The 19,801-nt window shown below is 51.5% G+C and overlaps 1 protein-coding gene across 1 annotated transcript; it reads left to right on the top strand.

Annotated features, from left to right (window-relative positions):
• Nucleotides 1–229: 229 nt before the first annotated feature.
• On the top strand, nucleotides 230–15,079 carry TACR1 (tachykinin receptor 1). Its single transcript, XM_061478945.1, has 5 exons — nucleotides 230–780; nucleotides 8,666–8,860; nucleotides 12,997–13,147; nucleotides 13,425–13,621; nucleotides 13,860–15,079. Exons 1-5 carry the CDS (start codon nucleotides 380–382, stop codon nucleotides 14,149–14,151), a joined length of 1,236 nt encoding a protein of 411 aa, XP_061334929.1. The 5' UTR covers nucleotides 230–379; the 3' UTR covers nucleotides 14,152–15,079.
• The last annotated feature ends 4,722 nt before the right edge of the window (nucleotides 15,080–19,801 follow it).

Raw genomic sequence — 19,801 nt, forward strand, 5'->3', positions numbered from 1 at the left:
CAGAATGGCTGCACTCTAAACCAGGAGGGACCTGCACCCCAAACCAGCTGTGTGCCCCAGACTTGTTGTACCCTGATCCTGCTGTACCCTAAACCAAGGGGGACCTGCACCCAACTGCATCTGTGCACCCTGATCCTGCTGCACCCCAGACCAGGAGAGACCTGCACTTGACAGCATCTGAGCACCCTCATCCTTCTTCACCCCAAACAGGAGGGACCTGCGCCCAACTGCATCTGTGCACCCTGATCCTGCTGCACCCCAGACCAGGAGAGACCTGCACTTGACAGCATCTGAGCACCCTCATCCTTCTTCACCCCAAACCAGCAGGTACCTGCACCCTGCAGCATCCCTGTACCTGTTGCAGCCGCACCGTGGTGGGATGGATAACGCTCTGCCTCTGGAAGAGGAGCTGAAGCACTTAGAGCTGCTCAATGCCTCCCTGAACGAGTCCTTTGTGAACCAGTTCGTGCAGCCCCCATGGCAAGTGGCCCTGTGGGCTGTTGCCTACGCCCTCATCGTGGTGGTGTCGGTGGTGGGGAACGTGGTGGTGATGTGGATCATCCTGGCTCACAAGAGGATGCGCACCGTCACCAACTATTTCTTGGTGAACCTGGCTTTCGCCGAAGCCTCCATGTCTGCCTTCAACACGGTGGTGAACTTCACCTACGCCATCCACAACGAGTGGTACTATGGGCTGCTCTACTGCAAGTTCCACAACTTCTTCCCCATCGCTGCTGTCTTTGCCAGCATCTACTCCATGACGGCCATCGCCCTGGATAGGTGAGTTTTGAGCATCAAACCCCAAACCCTCCCTAGCACCCAGCTCTGCCTTCTCCAGGGCGCTGCGCTCAGGTCCCTGGGACCTCTGGTTGTGGGGAAATACTGCAAGTAAAATATAGCTCGTTTGGGTAAAAGAGCACTAGAAATAACCCATCTGCCTCCCCTGGTAGCAGGAGGCTTTGGGGATCCTTTGTTAGGAGCTCGAGGAAAGGCTTTGTAACCCCCTCTACAGTGTGTCTTGCATGTGCATGTGTAGCATCGCTGTCCCCTCCCTTCCCAGCTCCTCTGCAGAGCCATCCATCCCTTTCCCAACTTCCTACTTTAAAAGAGAACTGGATTTTGAGCACAAAATGACATAAAAGACACCAGTGTCGGATGCGCTTGCAGGAGCTGTTCCGAGTCTCCCAGTCTGGGTTGGGAACCTTCTAAGGAGCCTTGGAGGGAAGCTCGGGCTTGGGAAAGCCCATTGCTTTGGTGGGTGGGTGTCCTCAAGCAAACCCACCTTGATTGTATTGGGGGTGTCAAGAGCAGAGGAAGCTGTGATGGCTCAGGGATGCTGCCTTTTCCCTGCGGAGCATCCCTGGCAGTGCTCAAGGCCAGGTTGGACACAGGGGCTTGGAGCAAGCTGCTCCAGTGGAAGGGGTCCCTGCCCGTGGCAGGGGTTGGAGCTGGAGGAGCTTTAAGGTCCCTTCCAACCCAAACCAGGCTGGGATTCTGGGATTCTATCTGCCAAGGGACACAAAGCAGCTGTGCACCTCCAGGGTGAGCTCCCCTCTTTTCTCCCCCTCCGAGAAATCTTGGATCTGATGACATTTTCACTCCAGCACTAGAGATAAATCACGGCTCTCGGGCAGCTCCGCAATTCCCTCTGGAACACTGGCCTTTGAAGCACAACAGACTTTTCCAACACATCATCTTTCCCAAAGACAGCAATGCCTCTTTTTGGTCCTGCTTCCAAGGAAGTGAAGGACGTTTTGGCTGGGGATACATGCGAGGGGAGGGGAGAGCTTTGCACTGCCGTATGCCAGCACATTTCCAGCTCCGATCTAAGCGCTGCGCTAACTGGCACGGATGTTTCCCGATGATGAATACAGCTGACAGCTTGGGAAGCAGCTCGGGATGGGCGATGCTCTCTAGTCATTAAAACCAGGCTCAGGTTTTGTTTTGCTCTGGGGTGGTTATAACACCCTCTCCCCGTCGTAAATCAGACATAGCCAAGCTCTCTTAGCAGAGAATTAAGGCAATAATAAAGAGATGAATGCTACCAACGCGGCTCTGTTCTCACCGTTGGTGCTGGCATCTGTGCTGTAAGGATGTTGGGGACCAGCCAGCAAAGCCCCTCTCAGGTTAGGATGAATTAAAGACATGATTCCCTTTTAGTACTTTGGGTTTGAGCCTTTGGTCTGCACCCTGGAATAGCCAGACAAGCAAAGCTGAGGGAGCAAAGTCTGGGAGCCCGGGGCTGGATGTGGGGCTGGAATTGGCATTTCCAGGTTTCTTTTTGCACCTGTAAACCTTAACAGAGGCTTGGTTTTACCCACGGCAAACCCACAAGAAGGGCCCAAAAGAAGCTGCAAAACTCCTGCCCAGAGCTACCTCCTGCATCCCTCATCCCCACATTCCCCCCTGAGGTGGGAACCTGGGAAGGTGAAGGCAGCAAAGCCCATTCTCTGTGCCCCCCCCCCAAGTCAATCAGCATCAAACAACGCGTCCAAACCCTGGAAAATTCCTTGTTTTCCTGTGCCTGAGCCTTGACAATGGTAACTGAAACGTAGGAAACGCAGGAACTTGTTCCAGGAACCTAAAGGGAAGAATTTGTCCTGGCAAGCAGGAAAAAGCAGTGTAAAGTAAAGCAAGTACCTGGATTTGGAGCAGCAGAGCCAGGTAGGCTCAGCAAAATGGGTTGTCTTCACAGCCAGGACCTACATCTGAAGTCAAACATGACTGCGGAGCTGATTTCCACCCAAAAAGGGAAGCAGAATTGACTGTGCCTCATGTTCCCAAGTGCATTGAGCCGTCTGTGAGAGCCTTTGGATGTCCCAGAGGAGCCTCAGTGTGCAGATTGCTCCCCTAAACCATCCCCACTTGTGCTTTCTGCCAACACCCTCATTGGAGATATAAAACCACTTTGGAAAGATCTGGTGGTTATGGATCCATAACAGAGCCATTGAGAGAAGTGGGGAAGTGGGTTTCATTCTCCCAAAGGCTTTTGCTTGCAGATAGAGCACCAGCTCTTTCCCCAAGACCTAGTGGAGCCTGGGCACTGAAAAGACCACAGAAAGAAGTGAATCCTATGGCGAGTGTTACTCCGAGCCCTGCAACAATAGCAGGAAATTCAGGAGTCAAGGCTGGCAGCTGGTAAATCTGCTCAGGAAAAGCCATGATGCTTTCAGCATCCTGCACAAGTAGGGGCCCAACAGCTCGCTTTGGCACCATGAAGTTTGCCATGCCCTACATTGTGGGGTGTATCAGTACTAGAGGACATCACATAATCCCTTTCTGGCTTCCAACTCTTCCCAATTCACTTGAAAGAGAGAAAATCCTGGGTTTTCCCAGTATTCCAGGAAAAGTGGGAGCCCGGCAGTGCCATGTACCCATGTTGCAGTATCCATGGTGCATGGGATGACCATCATTAGGCACACTGGATGTTTTCTCTCTCGTTGGGGCTTGGATTCTTCTCTGAGCATCACCACTCACCATGAGCAAACATGGGACGGAGGAGTGATGGAAAGCCAGGAATGCAGGCAAAGGTGAAGAGCCTGGATGACTTGCTCGGGAATCAAACCCACTTCCCAGGTTGTCCTCTAAACAAGAGCGAATCAGGCAAAAAAGACCCCTCTCTGATGTCAAAACTTGTGGTGATCTAAGCTGCAAACCCCGCAGACTGAGCAAGCACTGGTAAGAAGGTCAAGCCCTGCCTCGAGGGTGCAGACATTGCAGCACTGGGGCTATTTGATGCAGAGATGTCCCTTTCCCTGCAAAGCATCCTCTGCTCTAAAGCAGCTCTAAAAATGATGTATGGTGGGGCTGACCCCCTCAGCTCCCAGAGCAACGTGTTCCTGTTGCTCATTGACAGGCTGAGAGAGCTGGGCTGGGGCAGCCTGGACAAGAGAAGGCTCCTGAAGGGGAGACCTGAGAGCAGCTCCAGTGCCTGAAGGGGCTGCAGGAAAGCTGGAGAGGGGCTTTGGGATATAAAGGATACAGGGCCAGGCCAAGGGGAATGGCTTGAACCTGCCAGAGGGGAGACTGAGATGAGCTCTTAGGCAGCAGGGAGGTGTCTGAAGATCCATCAGCCTGCAGAGGACACCACAAACCCTTAAACCTTCATTTCCCACCTCAGCCCCTCCAATCACTGCCTGCAGTTGTTAACATCTCCCCAACCCCATATTATCTGCAGCAGAAAAACGTGGCTCTGAACACTATTTACTGCTTGTAAGCCTGAACTCCCAGGTTGGCTGAAGCAGCTGAGCAAGAGGAGCACATTCACCCCCTGCCTTCCCTGGGAGGTGATTACTGCAGAAAGAAACCCTCTGGAGAGGAGAAATTACATCAGTGCGCAGACAGAGGAATTAGTCATTTACACCCAAATATAACACCAGGGGGTTGGGTTTAATCTTGACTTAATGGACTTGTGGGCTTTGCAGAGCAAGGTTTTGATCAGTGCCCGGCACTGTGTAATCCTGGGATGTAAAGTGGAAGATTGGAAGGGGAAGAGGGAAGCCAAAGGAGGTGGGTTTAGGGTTGGCAGCCCCTGCACCCGCTGCCCTGAGGCATTCCCTATGCACCAGGTAGCAATAATCAAAGCAGCTTTTGGCATTCCCAAAAACTCCAGCATTACTGAATGGTGCAAAAGCCCTGGGAAGCTGCTGGATAGGCAGCATGGAGCGGGATCAAAGCATTGCTTTTCCAGCTGGGGCTGGAAAGCCGTGGGATGGGGATGGACAAGGGAATGCAAGGTTGGTTTATGCCCCTGCTCCCAGCAGTAGGCTCTGATCTGATGGGTATTCACTGGAATTAAACCCCCCATATCCACTAGATATTAATTCAGCCTGTCCAAAACTAAGTTGCACCTTTTTTCCCCCCTTTCCTTTGGGAGTTTGAAATTCCCATGGCAAGGAATACAGAAGTGAGATGGATTAGTGACAGTTTGATGCTCAGAGGCACAGGACACTCAGGTTTTAGATGTGTCTTGATGTGATCATGGTGCTCATCTGCAACCTGGGTACTGGCACAAGCCACTGCAGGAGTTTAAGGAGATGCTTGGTTTATTTGGTGGCTTTCTTAGTTTATTCCTTAATTTATCCTTCATTACTCAATACCCAGTGGGAGCCATCCATGCACTGAGCACGCTGGGTCTCATGGGTCACCAGCCCTGCATCTGAGGTGATATTTGCTCTCCCCCTTCACCCTAGAGCTGTAAATCAGTGCCAGGACTCACTGCTTGATAAGGTGCCTTGAATAACAGCATCGGCAGAGTCTCTCGGTGGGGCTGGGTTCTGCTTTGGGTCCTCCTCTCCCATCCCATGCTGAGGATGAAGATGCTTTGCGGAGCACTGAGCATCCCTCGGGGCAGGAGCTCACTGTCCATCTCGGTTTGCATGGTCACTGGTTGATGTCAAAGCAATAAATAGGAGGAAGCAGCTGCTTGTGGCACCTCCATCCTCAGCATCATGTTTCAAGCAGCAGCAGGGCTCAGCTTCCCTCCTCTGCTGTCATTCAGACAGTAGGAATTTGGGGCCAGCAGAAGGCCAAGCCTCCATACACAAACCTGCTCGAGGGACAATGACTGCATCCACGCTGCTGTGGCACTGTCCCTGTGGAAAGCAGAAAAGGAAGGGTTTCTCTATGAAGAAGCTTCTTGTTTCTTAGGTAGAATCCTGGAATGGTTTGTATTGGAAGGGACCTTAAAGCTCATCCAGTCCCAATCCCTTGCCACCCTTGCAGCATCTCCATGCCCTCCTCTGGCCTCACTCAAGCACTTAGGAAGGACCCAGAGCTGTGCTGGACATATTTGACCCATCTCAACCCAGGGCATCTGCTCTGACTTGGTTGCAGACTCCCCTGGGACTGGCTCTGCACTAAACCCTCTTTGCCTTTGCCTCAGGATGGGCAATCACTGTGCAATAAAACCCACAGCAGAAACCCTGCATCCTCCTGGTTACTCATCCCTTATCTGCCGTATCCTTATCACTTAATGAAGCAGATAAGGAAACTCTGGGACAAAAAAAGGCTTCATAAATGTTCGCCATTATATTAATCTCATCTCCACGGGGTGGAAACAATTGAGCAGTGTCAGTTACCCAGGCAGACTCCAGCTTTCCAGAAGCAATTAATCGATGGCTACACTGCCTCAAGTGCAGTGTCTATTTAATAACCCACCAGCTCAGAGCTACCCTGGTACAAGGCTGTGCTCAGATGCCATCCCATCGTCATGGTAACACCCCCCAAACCACAATAAACTATTTGAACAGCAGCAAACAGCATTTCCAACGTCACCGATAGCATCTGGTGTGAAGTTGTGTGCTTTGGTGCCAAGCCCTTTAAACATCAAACGTGATGGGGAAGAGACAGGCAAAGTGTCCTCAAGGAGCTGGGCAACTCTTGCCCAACCCAATAATGGGATGAGGTTGGGGTTTAGTTCATTCTCACAGTGATTCTTTGGATGTTTTATCAGCCATGAGGGCTTCTGCAGCTGCAAAGTGCTTTAAACCGATGAGGAAAGTCCTCTGAAATGCACTGGCAGAAAGGAAGCTGGAGATGTAGAAGCATTTCTGGGTGGTTGCAGTCAAGCACCGGCTTTGCTTTCTGGAGCTCTCAGCCTCAGATGTTTCTCCAAGCAAGGATTCCAACAGAAATGGCCCAACTTTTGTGGAAACCCCTTGTTTTCCACCATTTGAACCATTGAGTCAAGCATCAGCAACAAACTTGGGCACGTGGACTTCTTGCTGTTGTGAAGGCCATGGTGGAGCCCACCCGTACGTCTCCAGCTCAGCAAACCCAGTAACAAGGGGCTCAGCCAACACCAACAATGAGGAAGAGGAGGGAGACGAGTCCCTGCAGGACCCCTGGGAGCTGTTCACAGTCCAACAAGGGGAAGATGTGAAACATGGATGCAGAAACCAAGAGACCTGGATGCATCAGGAGCTGCTGTGAGGAGCAGCACTAGCACCCATTGCCTCGGCTCTTCCTAACCAGTTCCCAAAGTACCAAACAGATTTCCAGGGATTATTATCAGGTGGATTAGGTGGGTTTTCAGCTGCACAAAGCTGATAAGGTTTGGTACCCTGGGGCAGAGCTGGCGGCAGCACATCCTGCATAGTTAAGTATTAATCCCTACGGCTTTGCCCTGCAAGTGACCACCCAAGAATGAAACACAGGGAGTCTTTTCCATCTAGGAAAAGAAATACAAGGGAAAAATGAAAGAAGGGGCAAAGGGAGAAATAGAGGAAGCTGCAAATGCCTCGGGCCATAACTCAATGCAGAGCACTGCGATGTTTCTCCTCTTGCCAAAGGTTGACATGGAGCAAGGGGGGAAATCAAATCAGAAACGTGTGACGTTCTCACTTAATCCTCCAGTGCTGCTGCCTGCTGCCAGGTCTGCAGAGCCAGATTTGCAGGTCCATCTATTCCATCTGCCTTGTCACCACTGGAGCTTTTCCTCACAGAGGATGACTGATGTGCAGGGAAAAGAGCCCAAGAGCCAGGCAGATAGAGGGGGCCCTTAGATCCCCCATCACACACTCTTAGTTGTGGTTCTCCACTGTAACACTTGGCACTGCTGCCTACCACAGAGACAGGATTTTACATGGGTGCAAAACCACAGGGTGCTGCCAAAGGGGCTGCTGCCAGACAGCAGCATCGTGGCTGCCTTGTGTACAAATGGTCACTGCAGAAGCAGTCGGCTGCTGCTTGCGTGAGCAAAGCTGGTTTTCAGCTACAAATCAACGAGTGTCTCCAAAAGGATTCAAATCTCAAGGGTAAGGTGCTGTAAGACAATTAGAGAATTGGAATCTTCCATAAAGGGATTGTTTGATGCTGTTTTGCTGCTGCGGTCATAGAATCATGGAATGGTTTGGGTTGGAAAGGAGCTTAAAGCTCAGCCAGCTCCAACCCCTGCCACGGGCAGGGACCCCTTCCACTAGAGCAGCTTGCTCCAAACCCCTGTGTCCAACCTGGCCTTGAGCACTGCCAGGGATGGGGCAGCCACAGCTTCTCTGGGCACCCTGTGCCAGCGCCTCAGCACCCTCACATAAATCACTTCTGCCTTATCTCCAACCTGAACTCCCCCTGTTTCAGTCTGAACCCATCACCCCTTGTCCCATCCCTACAGTCCCTGTGAAGAGCCCCTCTCCAGCATCCTTGTAGCCCCCTTCAGACACTGGAAGCTGCTCTGAGCTCTCCACACAGCTTCTCTTCTCCAGCCCCAATGTTCTCAGCCTGGCTCCATACGGGAGCTGCTCCAGCCCCTGAGCATCTCCATGGCCTCCTCTGGACTCGCTCCACCAGCTCCGTGTCCTGATGCTGGGGACCCCAGCACTGCACACAGGCTGCAGGGGGGGTCTCCCCAGAGCCCAGCAGAGGGGCAGGATCCCCTCCCTGAGCTGCTGCTCACGCTCTGGGGGTGCAGCCCAGCACTGGGGGGGTTCTGGGCTCAAGCGCTCACTGAAGCCGGGTCATGGGGAGCTTCTCCTCACCCAACACCCCCAAGTCCTTCTCCTCAGGCTGCTCTCAATCACTTCTCCGCCCAACCTGCGTCTGTGAAATGCTGTGGATGCCTTTAGGGGTGTCAAAAGTACAACCCCCATTCAAGGCAGACCTAAACCAGCCCCAAAATCTGCAATATTGGGGCTCTCTGGTCTTGTTCTCTCCTTTCCCCACCTTGCAGGTACATGGCCATCATCCACCCGCTGCAACCCCGGCTCTCGGCCACCGCCACCAAGGTGGTCATTGGCATCATCTGGCTCCTGGCTTTCCTGCTGGCCTTCCCCCAGGGTTACTACTCGGTGATGGAGGAGCTGCCGGGGCGGCTGGTGTGCCTGGTGGAGTGGCCAGAGCACAGCACCAACCTCTATGGGAAAACGTGAGTGGAACTTTGCCAGCAGTGGGGACAGAGAAACGCAATAAATGTATGGGGAAAAAGGGGAATGGGGAAGGATGGGAGTGGGTCAAAGCTCCTCGGGGTGCAGGGAGCATAGAGTCATGGAATGGTTTGGGTTGGAAGGGAGCTTAAAGCTCATCCAGTTCCAACCCCCTGCCATGGGCAGGGACACCTTCCACTGGAGCAGCTTGCTCCAAGCCAGGGCCAGTGCTACGTGGTTGATGGTACCAAAATCTCCATCCAAACCATCCTAGGGGCACGTTAAGGTGAGTTTAATGCTGCTTGTAGTCCAACCATTGCCCCACGCTGTGCCATGCTCCCTGCCCTTCTTGGATGCTCATCCTTGAGGGAAGTTCAAGTCAAACTGCTAAGATGCAATATTGTGGCTGTGGATGTGGGGTCTGCACTGACCCCAAGGACTTATTCATAGACATAGGTATGGCTCTGGTTCTTGCAGCACCTTTCCTGCAACCTGTATCTCTAAAGCTTTCCTGGGAAAAGAGTTATTCCTGCAGGAGGTAAATGGGATTTTACTGGGGGAGGGAAGGATCTTGGCCAGGCAATAACTGGTAAAAATAATGGTTTGGGATTTGCTGAGTGCAAATACCCCAAAATCCACTCGACAGCTCCAAAACCAAGTTACAAAAGGGGGCTCTGTGGGATCAGCTCCAGCTGGGAAGCAAAGCCTGGGCTGTGGGAGCTCAGCAGGAATCTCCTTCCTTCCCGTTAAGGTGCCAGCTCTTTAAATGTGGCATTTCCAAAGGGCCCGGGCAGCCCCGCTGGTGCTCTTTGGAGTCCCTGGGTCTCTAACTAAGCAAGTTAAATGTCATGTGTTAAGGAGGAAGGATCGGAGGGGATGAAAGAGGCATTTGTGATCTCCAGTCCCGTGGAGCAATGAGTTAGGGCTGTGAAACTGGGCTGGAGCCGAAGCACAGGATACACACGCACAGAGATGGGGTTAAATCCAACCTGAGCCTAGTGAAGTTCTCAACGCAAGACTAATGTTTGTCGGTCAGCAGCAAGGGGCAGGTTGCAGAGAGCTGGATGGTATCATTCAGTGTCATCTTATTTACTAGCATTGAAGGCAGGGATGGCAAGAACTAAGCTGGGGCTGCCCCAGCTCGTCTCCAGAGGTGTTTTCCAACCTTAACTATTCCAGGCTGCTGTGGTAAATACAGACAGTGTGAAGAAATCATAGATCCCAACCTGGTTTGGGCTGGAAGGGACCTTAAAGCTCACCCAGCTCCAACCCCTGCCACGGGCAGGGACCCTTTCCACTGGAGCAGCTTGCTCCAAGCCCCTGTGTCCAACCTGGCCTTGAGCACTGCCAGGGATGGGGCAGCCACAGCTTCTCTGGGCACCCTGTGCCAGCGCCTCAGCACCCTCACAGGGAAGAGCTTCTGCCTAAGAGCTCATCTCAGTCTCCCCTCTGGCAGGTTCAAGCCATTCCCCTTGGCCTGTCCCTACAGGCCCTTGTCCCAAGCCCCTCTCCAGCTTTCCTGCAGCCCCTTCAGGCACTGGAGCTGCTCTCAGGTCTCCCCTTCAGGAGCCTTCTCTTGTCCAGGCTGCCCCAGCCCAGCTCTCTCAGCCTGGCTCCAGAGCAGAGCTGCTCCAGCCCTTACAGCAGCTCCGTGGCCTCCTCTGGACCCACTCCAACAGCTCCACATCCTCCTTATGTTGGAAATACCACTGGTTTAGACAGCCCACATGGCTGGGATGGGGTTGAGCCTCCCCAGGGCAAAGCAACAACCAGCACAAGCTCAGGAGCTGACTTGGACAGATGATTTGCTCTTCAGTTGTCCTCAAGTAGCTAATTCAAGAGAAAAATGCCACCATTAACCCATGAGTGATTTGCCACTGGAAGCCAGGCGCCGCTTCCAAGCCTGAGCATCCTGTGCTCCAGTGAGCCAGGGGCTCCGCAGGCACATGAGGGCAGGCAGGAAAGCTGGGAAAGCTTTTAAACACCCAGACCCCAAAGAATCTGGTGGGGATTGAGCAGGACTTGCAGCTCAGCAGCTGGGCTGTGAGGAGAAATGGCGTTAACCTTTCAGTTCAATACTGAAAATAGGGGACTTCCTCATGGCAAATGGAGCCCAGAAAGCACAGCCCTGGGATCAGAGACTGGAATAAGCACATGGGGGGTTCACTGGGAAAACATGCCCATTCTCATGGGGGGAAGAGGACAAGGGCCTCGGTGCAGGCGAGTTCATCTGCAACAGGAGCCGGCAATCGGGCTCGATTCAATTGAGCTCAATCCAATTCCGCTCCGGCCGCTCAGCACCATTCCCTCTCCTGCATTTGGTGAAAGATAGATGTCCAGTGTGTTCCAATGTCATTAGCTGCCAGTTCAGTTTGTTAAGGGGAAGGGAAGAGCTGCTCCATTCACTGGGTTCTGTAGGAGACATCAGCCCACGGTGACCACCTGGGATCTACCAGGCAAAAGGAGGTGGCAGCCGCCGCCTCCAGCATCCCTGTCCCATAACTCCTGCAGGCTGCTCCATCCTTTACCAGACCCTAAATCCCCACATGGAAGATGTCTACGTTCCCAACCCTGGGCTTCTCTAAGCGCTTTGATCCTGCAAGTCTTGTAGACAGAATAACAGCCGAATGGTTCCACATGGAGATTGGTCCAAAGCCAACAAGGTGTCTTTGGAAATCCCTTTCCCTACCATTCCCAGGCAGCTCTGCAAGAAGGCTCCATCTTGCTTGCACTAACAGCTCCTTGGGGCATTCCTGCTGTTTGCAGCTGGTTTAAGACCTTGCATTAGACGGGAACCACAATGAAATCTTCATCGCGGAGCCACAGAGACGCCTCTTTAATTAGCAAAATAGAAAACAGGGCTCCAAAATCCAGCCCAAATGTGATTAGTGCTGGGCAAAGAGGAGGCCGAATGAGATTGCAGGTACAAAACAAAGAGGAGATGGCATCCAGCACAGAGCTGGGGCCAACCCCATTCCCTGTGGGAGTTGCACCAGGCATGGGCCTGACCCATTCGTTACACTTTGGAGCTATTATTCCATCCATGAGTGTGAGTGTGGAATGTGGCTACAGGGCCAGGACTGCCTTGAGCGCATGCAACACCTTGTATCCAAGCAGGACACTCACCCCAAAAACCATGCGAAGACCCTAAAGCTGTTGGAAGAAAATCACCTCTGGATGTGGCATCGTGCGCGTCCCTTTGCGCTGTGCTGCCAGGCACATTCCTGTTCCCCTATTGCTCATCTTTCTGCAAGGGAAAGAGGTTTATGGAAGTCCTGAGGGTAGGAAGGAACCTGCAAGGTCAAACTGTTCATCCCCATCCTGTTGGTTACAAACAATGTGATCTTTTTCCCCTCTTGAAAGCAGCTTCTCCTTAACACAACTCCTTCGCTGAACACACTGCATACCGGCGGCTGTTGTAATCCTCCACACTCCACCAGCTTCAAACACAAGATAAAACAGCCTCAAGCATGTGCTAAACAATTTAATACAGACCCAGACATTCCATTTGGGACTTATTTGTACCTGCTGTGAGCAGAAACCAAGATCCTGCCCTTGCCACCAGCCTGGAGAACCGAGCCAGCCACTGGGTTCACGCAGAAGTTGTAATAAAGCCCCATGACAAGAGTTTAGGCTGCGTTTTGGGGGACTGGGGTTATGCCATGAGCCATCTGAGCTCAACTAAACCAATGGTGGACCAGGATTGCATCCAAGACCCAGTGTTTGCTCTGCAGGGAAAGCCTTGGTTTCTTCATCTGGATATTCCCATCCTTTATACGTCATTTCCTTCTGATAAAGGTGTGATAAGTGCAAGCGTTCACCTCTAGGGTGTAAATAGAGTAGAAGTGAGAATAAAACCCACTTTCAGCCAAAATATCCTTGCCTTAGGAAGTTCTTCACTGGCCTCTTCATCCCATCCCAGGAGGGTGCTGGGATGCCAAAGGCTGGCTGCAGAGGCTTGGAAAAGATCCTGGTGAAAGCAGGGAATCCTTCCCATCCTGCGCTGTGCAGGCAATGTACCTGCAGGAATTGTGCCACATTCCCTTTGTCCCTGTGAAACACTTTGCCTTAGAGCTCGGCTTGCAAGGAAAAGACTGGATAGGTGGGGGCCACATTCAAGAACCCTCGTGTTTTCTAGGTACCACTTCTGCATGACCATCCTGATCTACTTCTTGCCACTTCTGGTGATAGGATGTGCCTACACCGTGGTCGGTATCACCCTCTGGGCGAGCGAGATACCCGGTGACTCCTCTGACCGCTACCACGAGCAGGTCTCAGCCAAGCGGAAGGTAAGGAGCACAATAGGAGCCAGGATTCATGCCCCATCCCAGCTAATCACAGCCAAAAATAGTCAGTTACGGGTGGAAACAGGTCAAGATTTGTTGCATGGTCGCTGCTAATGGAGCAGAGCGTCCTCCAGATGCGTCCTCCATGAACATGCATGGTTTAACCAAGAGGTTGACCATGTGTTCCTGGTTAGAAAGGTCTCCAAGGCAAAAAGAGGTGGCCCCTTTGGAGGGTTTCCAACAGATGACTTTGCTTCCCTGCCCTCTCTTCTCCACGCAGGTAGTGAAGATGATGATCATCGTGGTATGCACGTTCGCGCTGTGCTGGCTGCCCTACCACATCTACTTCACCCTGCAGTATTTCAACCCTGAGTGGTACCTGCAGAAGTTCATCCAGCAGGTCTACCTGGCTATCATGTGGCTGGCCATGAGCTCCACCATGTACAACCCCATCATCTACTGCTGCCTCAATGATAGGTGGGTTTTGAGTGATTTCGGGCAGCATCTTGGTGTAACAGGGTGGAGGATGAGGAGATACAAAGGGGTCTGATGGAGGAGAGTACAGATGGAGAGTTTCACCAGAGTGGCTCAGTGTTTTGCAGTGTTTTTTTCCTCCCCTTAATAACAAGAAGCTCTGTCTTCCCACTCCTATGAGGTCCTTTTGCCACCTGCGCATCCCTCACCCCTTCCTCTCCCCATCTCTCCCGTCCCTCAGGTTTCGTGTGGGGTTCAAGCACGCGTTCCGGTGGTGCCCCTTCGTCAGCGCCGGTGAGTACGAGGGCCTGGAGATGAAGTCAGCCCGGTTCCTGCAGACACAGAGCAGCATGTACAAGGTGAGCCGCATCGAGACCACCGTGTCCTCGGCGGTTGGAGCGGCCGAAGAGGAGCTGGAGGAGAGCAGCAAAGCCAAGCGCCTCTCCATAGACATGACCTCCAACGGCTCCTCCCGCAGCGACTCCAAAACAGTCTCTGAAAGCTTCAGCTTCTACTCCAACACGCTCACCTAAGCAGCTCCCCAGCTCCATCAGCCACTCGTAAGGATGCTCCAGTGCTCAACCCACCCAGAGTCATCGCCCAGTTTGTGATGTGCTGGCTTTTCTCTGTGCTGTTTTACTGTCTCTTGCCATGGCTGTCGCTTGCCATCCTTGGGAGAGCCCAAGAGCATTGAATTAGCTTCATGTTCTCCACTGTGGTTCGTGTTCCAACACAAGGGAGCTTAGGCTGGCCTCTGCCTTGCTTGCTGTCTGTCCAGCCACCACAGGATGCAGAACTGCGACAGAGCTGGGTTTTCCTCCTAAACCATAAGTACAACACTGGCAGGTCTTTCCCTGCTCGCTGCAAGGCAATAGGGATCTCCCCAGGCATCCCACCCACAGGAAAATGAACCAGGCTTGCACTTTCCTCCTCCCACCTTTAATTTCATCTTCCCTGTTGAATATCCAGAGGGGTATTCAATTAAATCCACCCCAAAATGCTGTTTGCAGCTGCAGGAGCCTGCACATCCACAGGACACCACTGCCCACTCGGTGCTTCAACTCAGATCCAGGCACTTCTGCACAGTCTCAGCTCATCTCCAGCATCCGCATCCCTCTGCATGATGCTCTTCTGTTGCTACTCCACACACAGAGCTCATCAAAACAAGGCTCTCAAGAAGGATTTCTGACCTGAGCCAGACTTTGTTTGCCATTAATCAACCCTATGTGCCAAATGCAATCACTGTGATGTCCTAAAAGGCCCAAGGCGATGGCTCTCGGATGGATTTTGAAAGTCTGTGGGGTTCTGAAGAAGAAAAGAGTGACCATATCAAAATGCTTTTCACCATCTGGAAACATCTAGAGCCGCATAGAAAGGGATGTGGAAGGACTCCATCAGAATCAAACAGCTTTTGCCGGTGAACAGGGCTTGGAGACAAGGATTCTGCAGTTTTTCACTCAGAGGAGGTTGAAAAGATTCACTTCCACTCTTCCTGGATCTGGTTTGAACCAGGAAAACTATTTTTTCTTCTCATCCCCTTGTCTTTTGCATAAAACATTCTGTTTACGGAGTGTACATGGATATGTCAAGTATTTTCGTCCTGTTATGATTGATAATTTTCACTGGGGCTGTTCATACAAAGAGCAAATGTACAAACAGACATTCCAAAGGAGAAGTGGGCAAACTTGGCTTGTTGAGAGCAAACCCACAAGTTTGGGGGGCAATCTGGGGGCAGTTGTATTGACTGCTCCTGGCTGCTGGTCCAATCTCTCACTTGTGGTGGAGAAATGAGATTCCTGGAATGGATCCACTGCAAGACAGAAACGCTGCAGAGACTCGCGACAGATTTGCATAGGGCAAGGGAACTGCTCATTCATTTTCCAGCAGCTGAACATCATCCCCTGCTGAGCACACAGTAAGTCTGGAAGCGAAGCAGTGATGACTTCTGGAGCACTGCAACTCTTCAGCCTCCAGCCTGGCGCTTGGCAGATTCAATCATTAATAAATCCCCAGCCCCAGTGGTTCTTGGGGATGAGAATACACATGTTTAAGCAATGACTCCAGCAGAAATCAAATGAGGGGGCAAATGGATGGATCCAAGGGCAACAAAGCGACTGCAAAACCAGGCTGACAAGAACGATCATCTTCATTTCCACCCCAAATCCTGCCAAGTGCCATCAGTGAGGAGCAGCTCTTCCAGCCTCTTCCACACTCTCCTGAGTGCTGCGACCACACAACGTCACAAACTGCCTCGTGCTTCATGCACGTGCCCTGCTTAAACTTCCACTTCTCACCATTCTTGCTGCCTTATTCCCTTGCTGCTGTCCCAGCACAACCCTGCGGCATGGAGAAGGGGGAATTTGGGGTTGCAAATCTCCACCAGCCCCAGGCAGCAGCGATGGAAGGGACGGGTGAAGCCAAGGGGTTTAACACAAGGGGTAGACTAGGAAACTTCTTCCACCAACCCCACAGGAGCTGTGCTGCCAATACACGAGAAGGTGCTACAAACCAGAGCCAAATGGTGATTTCTTCCCAGCTGCCAAGCCAAATTCCACATGAAAATGAAACCAAATATCTCAGAATGGTCTAAAGAGCTGAATAAGGCAAGCTCCATACACCCCACGTACAGGCTGTGTGCTGTAGAAGTCAGCATTTAAAGAAGAAACAACAGAAAAGATATATATGTATGTGTGTGTATGTGTATATATATGTATATCCATGCTGCCTTTTTGTCCTCCAGGCTTTCTGCCCAAGGATGCTGTAAGCATGAGATGTGCAGAGAAAAAGACAACTGTCTTCTCGCAGGCAACACTCAGCTTGAAATGTGGGATAACCCCATGGCTGCGCACGGAGCCTCCTGTTCGAGCTGACAGTTTCCAGCCTGAAATGCTTCTTGTGTGTCTTGTAGAGAACTCCCTCCTGAAATAAAGTGGGAAAAATTCCCCCCTCTTATAAACAGTGCCAATGACCGCAATGGAGCCAGCCTGGCATGCCCAAGCTGATGGGAATGTGCCAAGGGATCATTCGACAGATGGAGACCAATGCAGCAAAACCAAAATGTTCTGCGTAGATGGGTACAACATGCCCAAACCTAAGTTTTCTTTTCTCCCATCCAAGTCATTTGCACATTTAGGATGGTTGGGTGAGGTCCATGTCCATGCACATGATATGCATCAGGCATCATTAGCTGGTTTCACCGACTTTGAGATGCTCTGTGCACACAGAGGAGCCTTCTTCTGAAGACTGAAAAGCCTAAAACAACAAAACCCCTGCCCAGACTTGGAGATGGGACACCTAAATATAGTGTGAGCGCAGTCTCTGTGCTGTTTCCAGCTCTCCTTTCCAACAGATCAGCTGTAACCCTGAGGTTTTCCTGTTTATTAAGCCTGTTTTCCTGGTTTGTTGGCAGGTCTCTGATCAGAAATTCAATTGCAAAGCAAGACGGTTCCTTTGTCTCTTTCCTGGCTCTCTGAAATGCAGAATAATAGCATCTGGAGAGAATCATTCAGCAGGTCTGCACATCTCCTCCTTGGAGTCATACAGAGAACTCCCAGCATCGTTAAAGGAGCTGCCTCAGCCCAATTACAATGCACTCTAAGCCAAAACCATTTCAGAAGGGAGCTCTGAAACCCACAGCCCAGCTTATGGCCTTCTCTTTACCCCCACTGGATTGATTATAAGCTCAGGCTTGCTTCCTGGCACTCAGAAATTGTTCTTCCCACCTAGCTCCCAACAGGAGCATTGGAGCAGCAAATCCCTGTCTCTACACACCTCAAGGTCTCAATTGCTCCAAAATACACCGTTTACCCCCTGTTTCATGTGTAACCACTTGTCTTCCACCAACTGAAAACAAAAAGCCAGCAAAAGCCAAGCAAGAGCCTGTTTGGCCCAAAAATCAGGTAGCTTTGCAAATGTGGAAGTCAAAGCAAAGCAGCCGGTACCCCTGTTGGTTGTAGTTACAGCCATTACAAGCGTAACGGGATTGCTGGTAGACACACAAAAGGGTGTTTGTTCACCACTTATCTTTAATCATAGAATCATGGGATGGGTTGGGTTAGAAAGGACCTTAAAGCTCATCCAGCTCCAATGTGTGCATCATCAGCCAGAACCATGTAAAAGGGGGTTCACACCATCCTGCCCCCGAAACCTCTCTCCATCTGAATCATGAATACAGCAGTTCTAACACAAAGTTTAGCTGTCAAACAGCCCCCGGGTTCCTGTGGTATATCCACCCAAAATACCGTCTCTGCTGGCAGCTAAAATCCCACTCATCAGTTAAACACAGGGTTGTGGTACCCCAGAGGAGGGACAGTGAGTCCCAAGAGCAGCTGGGGATGAGAGGCCACTCTCGGGTGTCTCTGATCTTAAACTTTCCATCCCACACAATAAAGCTCCTGCTTCTGTGCAATGTGATACGGTCAGGGCCAGGAGGGGATGAGATGGGCTCTGATGTACGTCTGGGGTTTGGTATTTGGTGTGGGGGGCAGCTAATAGGAGCTTGGTGTGAAGTTCTTCTCACAGTAGCATCTCCACAGAGAGAAAGGCCAAGCCTCCTCCACAAAACGGCCTCTCTCTGAGCAGTAGCTTTGTCCAAATGGATTTTCATAAATAAATGGGGTTTTTGTGAGACCATCTTGCAACTGGTTCATTAACCCACAGCAGAGTGGTGGCAACTGGGGAGAGTGGGAAGAGAAGCAGCGAAAGGTGCCGAAAGGTGGCAAAGACAAAAGTGGGTGAGAAGAGGGGTGAAAGGGAGGGTTTGTGTGATCTGGAGTTTCAACAACAAAAAAGATAACCCTCAAAACCGAGCCATCCACAAAGCTGGGACCATAGAGAATCATGGAATCAAACAGGTTGGAAAAGACCTTTAAGATCATCAAGTCCAGCCATTCCCCACCACTGCCAAGGCCACCACTAACCCATGTGTGAAGGAATTGTTCCTCAGCTCCATCTAAACCTGCCCTGGTGCAGCTTGAGGCCATTTCCTCTTGTCCCATCCCTTGTTCCTTGGGAGCAGAGCCCAGCCCCTCCTGGCTCCATCCTCCTGTCACGCAGTTGTAGGGAGCGATCAGGTCCCCCCTGAGCCTTCTCTTCTCCAGACTGAACCCCCCAGGTCCCTCAGCCCTTCCCCGTCACACTTGTGCTCCAGGCCCTGCTCCAGCTTCATAGAACAGGAAGAATCCACTTTCCTCTGTGCATTTTGAACTCAGGTTTTTGCTCTTTAAGCTCTAACTTTGTCATCCTGCTCTAACAGGCCATTTGGTGCTATGGAAACCCCAGTTTACACACTGGTGCATAGCTGCAAGCAATTAACTATCTGTAATTTCCATTTTCAGGGGATATTTTTGACTTGTGTATTAAGCAAACATTTATGCAAAGCACTGTGGAATCCATACATGTTAATTGAGTTGAACTTGTCTCTTTGCCACAGCAGATAATCAGATTGATGGGTTCAGGGAAGTCAGCAGAACATGCTGGGATGGCTGAAGAGCAGCTAGGAAAGAGGCAATACCTCGAGGGGAGGGTTAGATGGAGATTAGGATCAATTCCTTCCCCAGAGGGTGCTCAGGCATTGGAACAGGCTGCCCAGGGCAGGGCTGCAGTCACCATCCCTGCAAGGGTTCACACACCCTCAGTGCCATGGGTCAGTGGTGGCCTCGGCAGTGCTGGGCAACAACTGGACTTGATGAGCTTAAAGCTCTTTTCCAACCTGCTTGATTCTTCATTTGACTTCCTGAGCTCCCACCTCAGTTTCTGCGCAGATTGCAGCTGATTTTGGTTTCCCTGCCACAAACAGGGCTACTCGGTGGAGATGGTGGAGAACCACAGACACAGCTTCACCGTGGCCTGCTGGTTGAGACAAGCAATTCCTTTTTATTTGTGAGGGAAATGACCCACATCAAAAGGACTTCCCTTCACATCAGCCAGATGCAAAACCTGAGGAGGAGGAGGAGCGAGTGAGAAAGATCATTAATAAATAGGCTGCTTAAGTGTGGCAATGGCTCTAATGGGCTTGATTAAAAGTCAAGTATCATTCATTTGAGCAATTTGATGGGTAGGGATGTGTGTTGGAGCAGGGTCCAGGAAATCCCATGCTCTCACTATGGCATCAGACCTTTATCCTGGAAGATACCCCAGGCCTGAGATCCCAACCAAGAGGAGCTCCCCGGGGCTGTGCCACAG

The sequence above is a fragment of the Pezoporus flaviventris genome, unplaced genomic scaffold, assembly GCF_033815535.1.
Source record: "Pezoporus flaviventris isolate CSIRO_AGI_PZ_B2104156 unplaced genomic scaffold, CSIRO_AGI_Pfla_v1 ptg000138l, whole genome shotgun sequence".
NCBI lineage: Eukaryota > Metazoa > Chordata > Aves > Psittaciformes > Psittacidae > Pezoporus > Pezoporus flaviventris.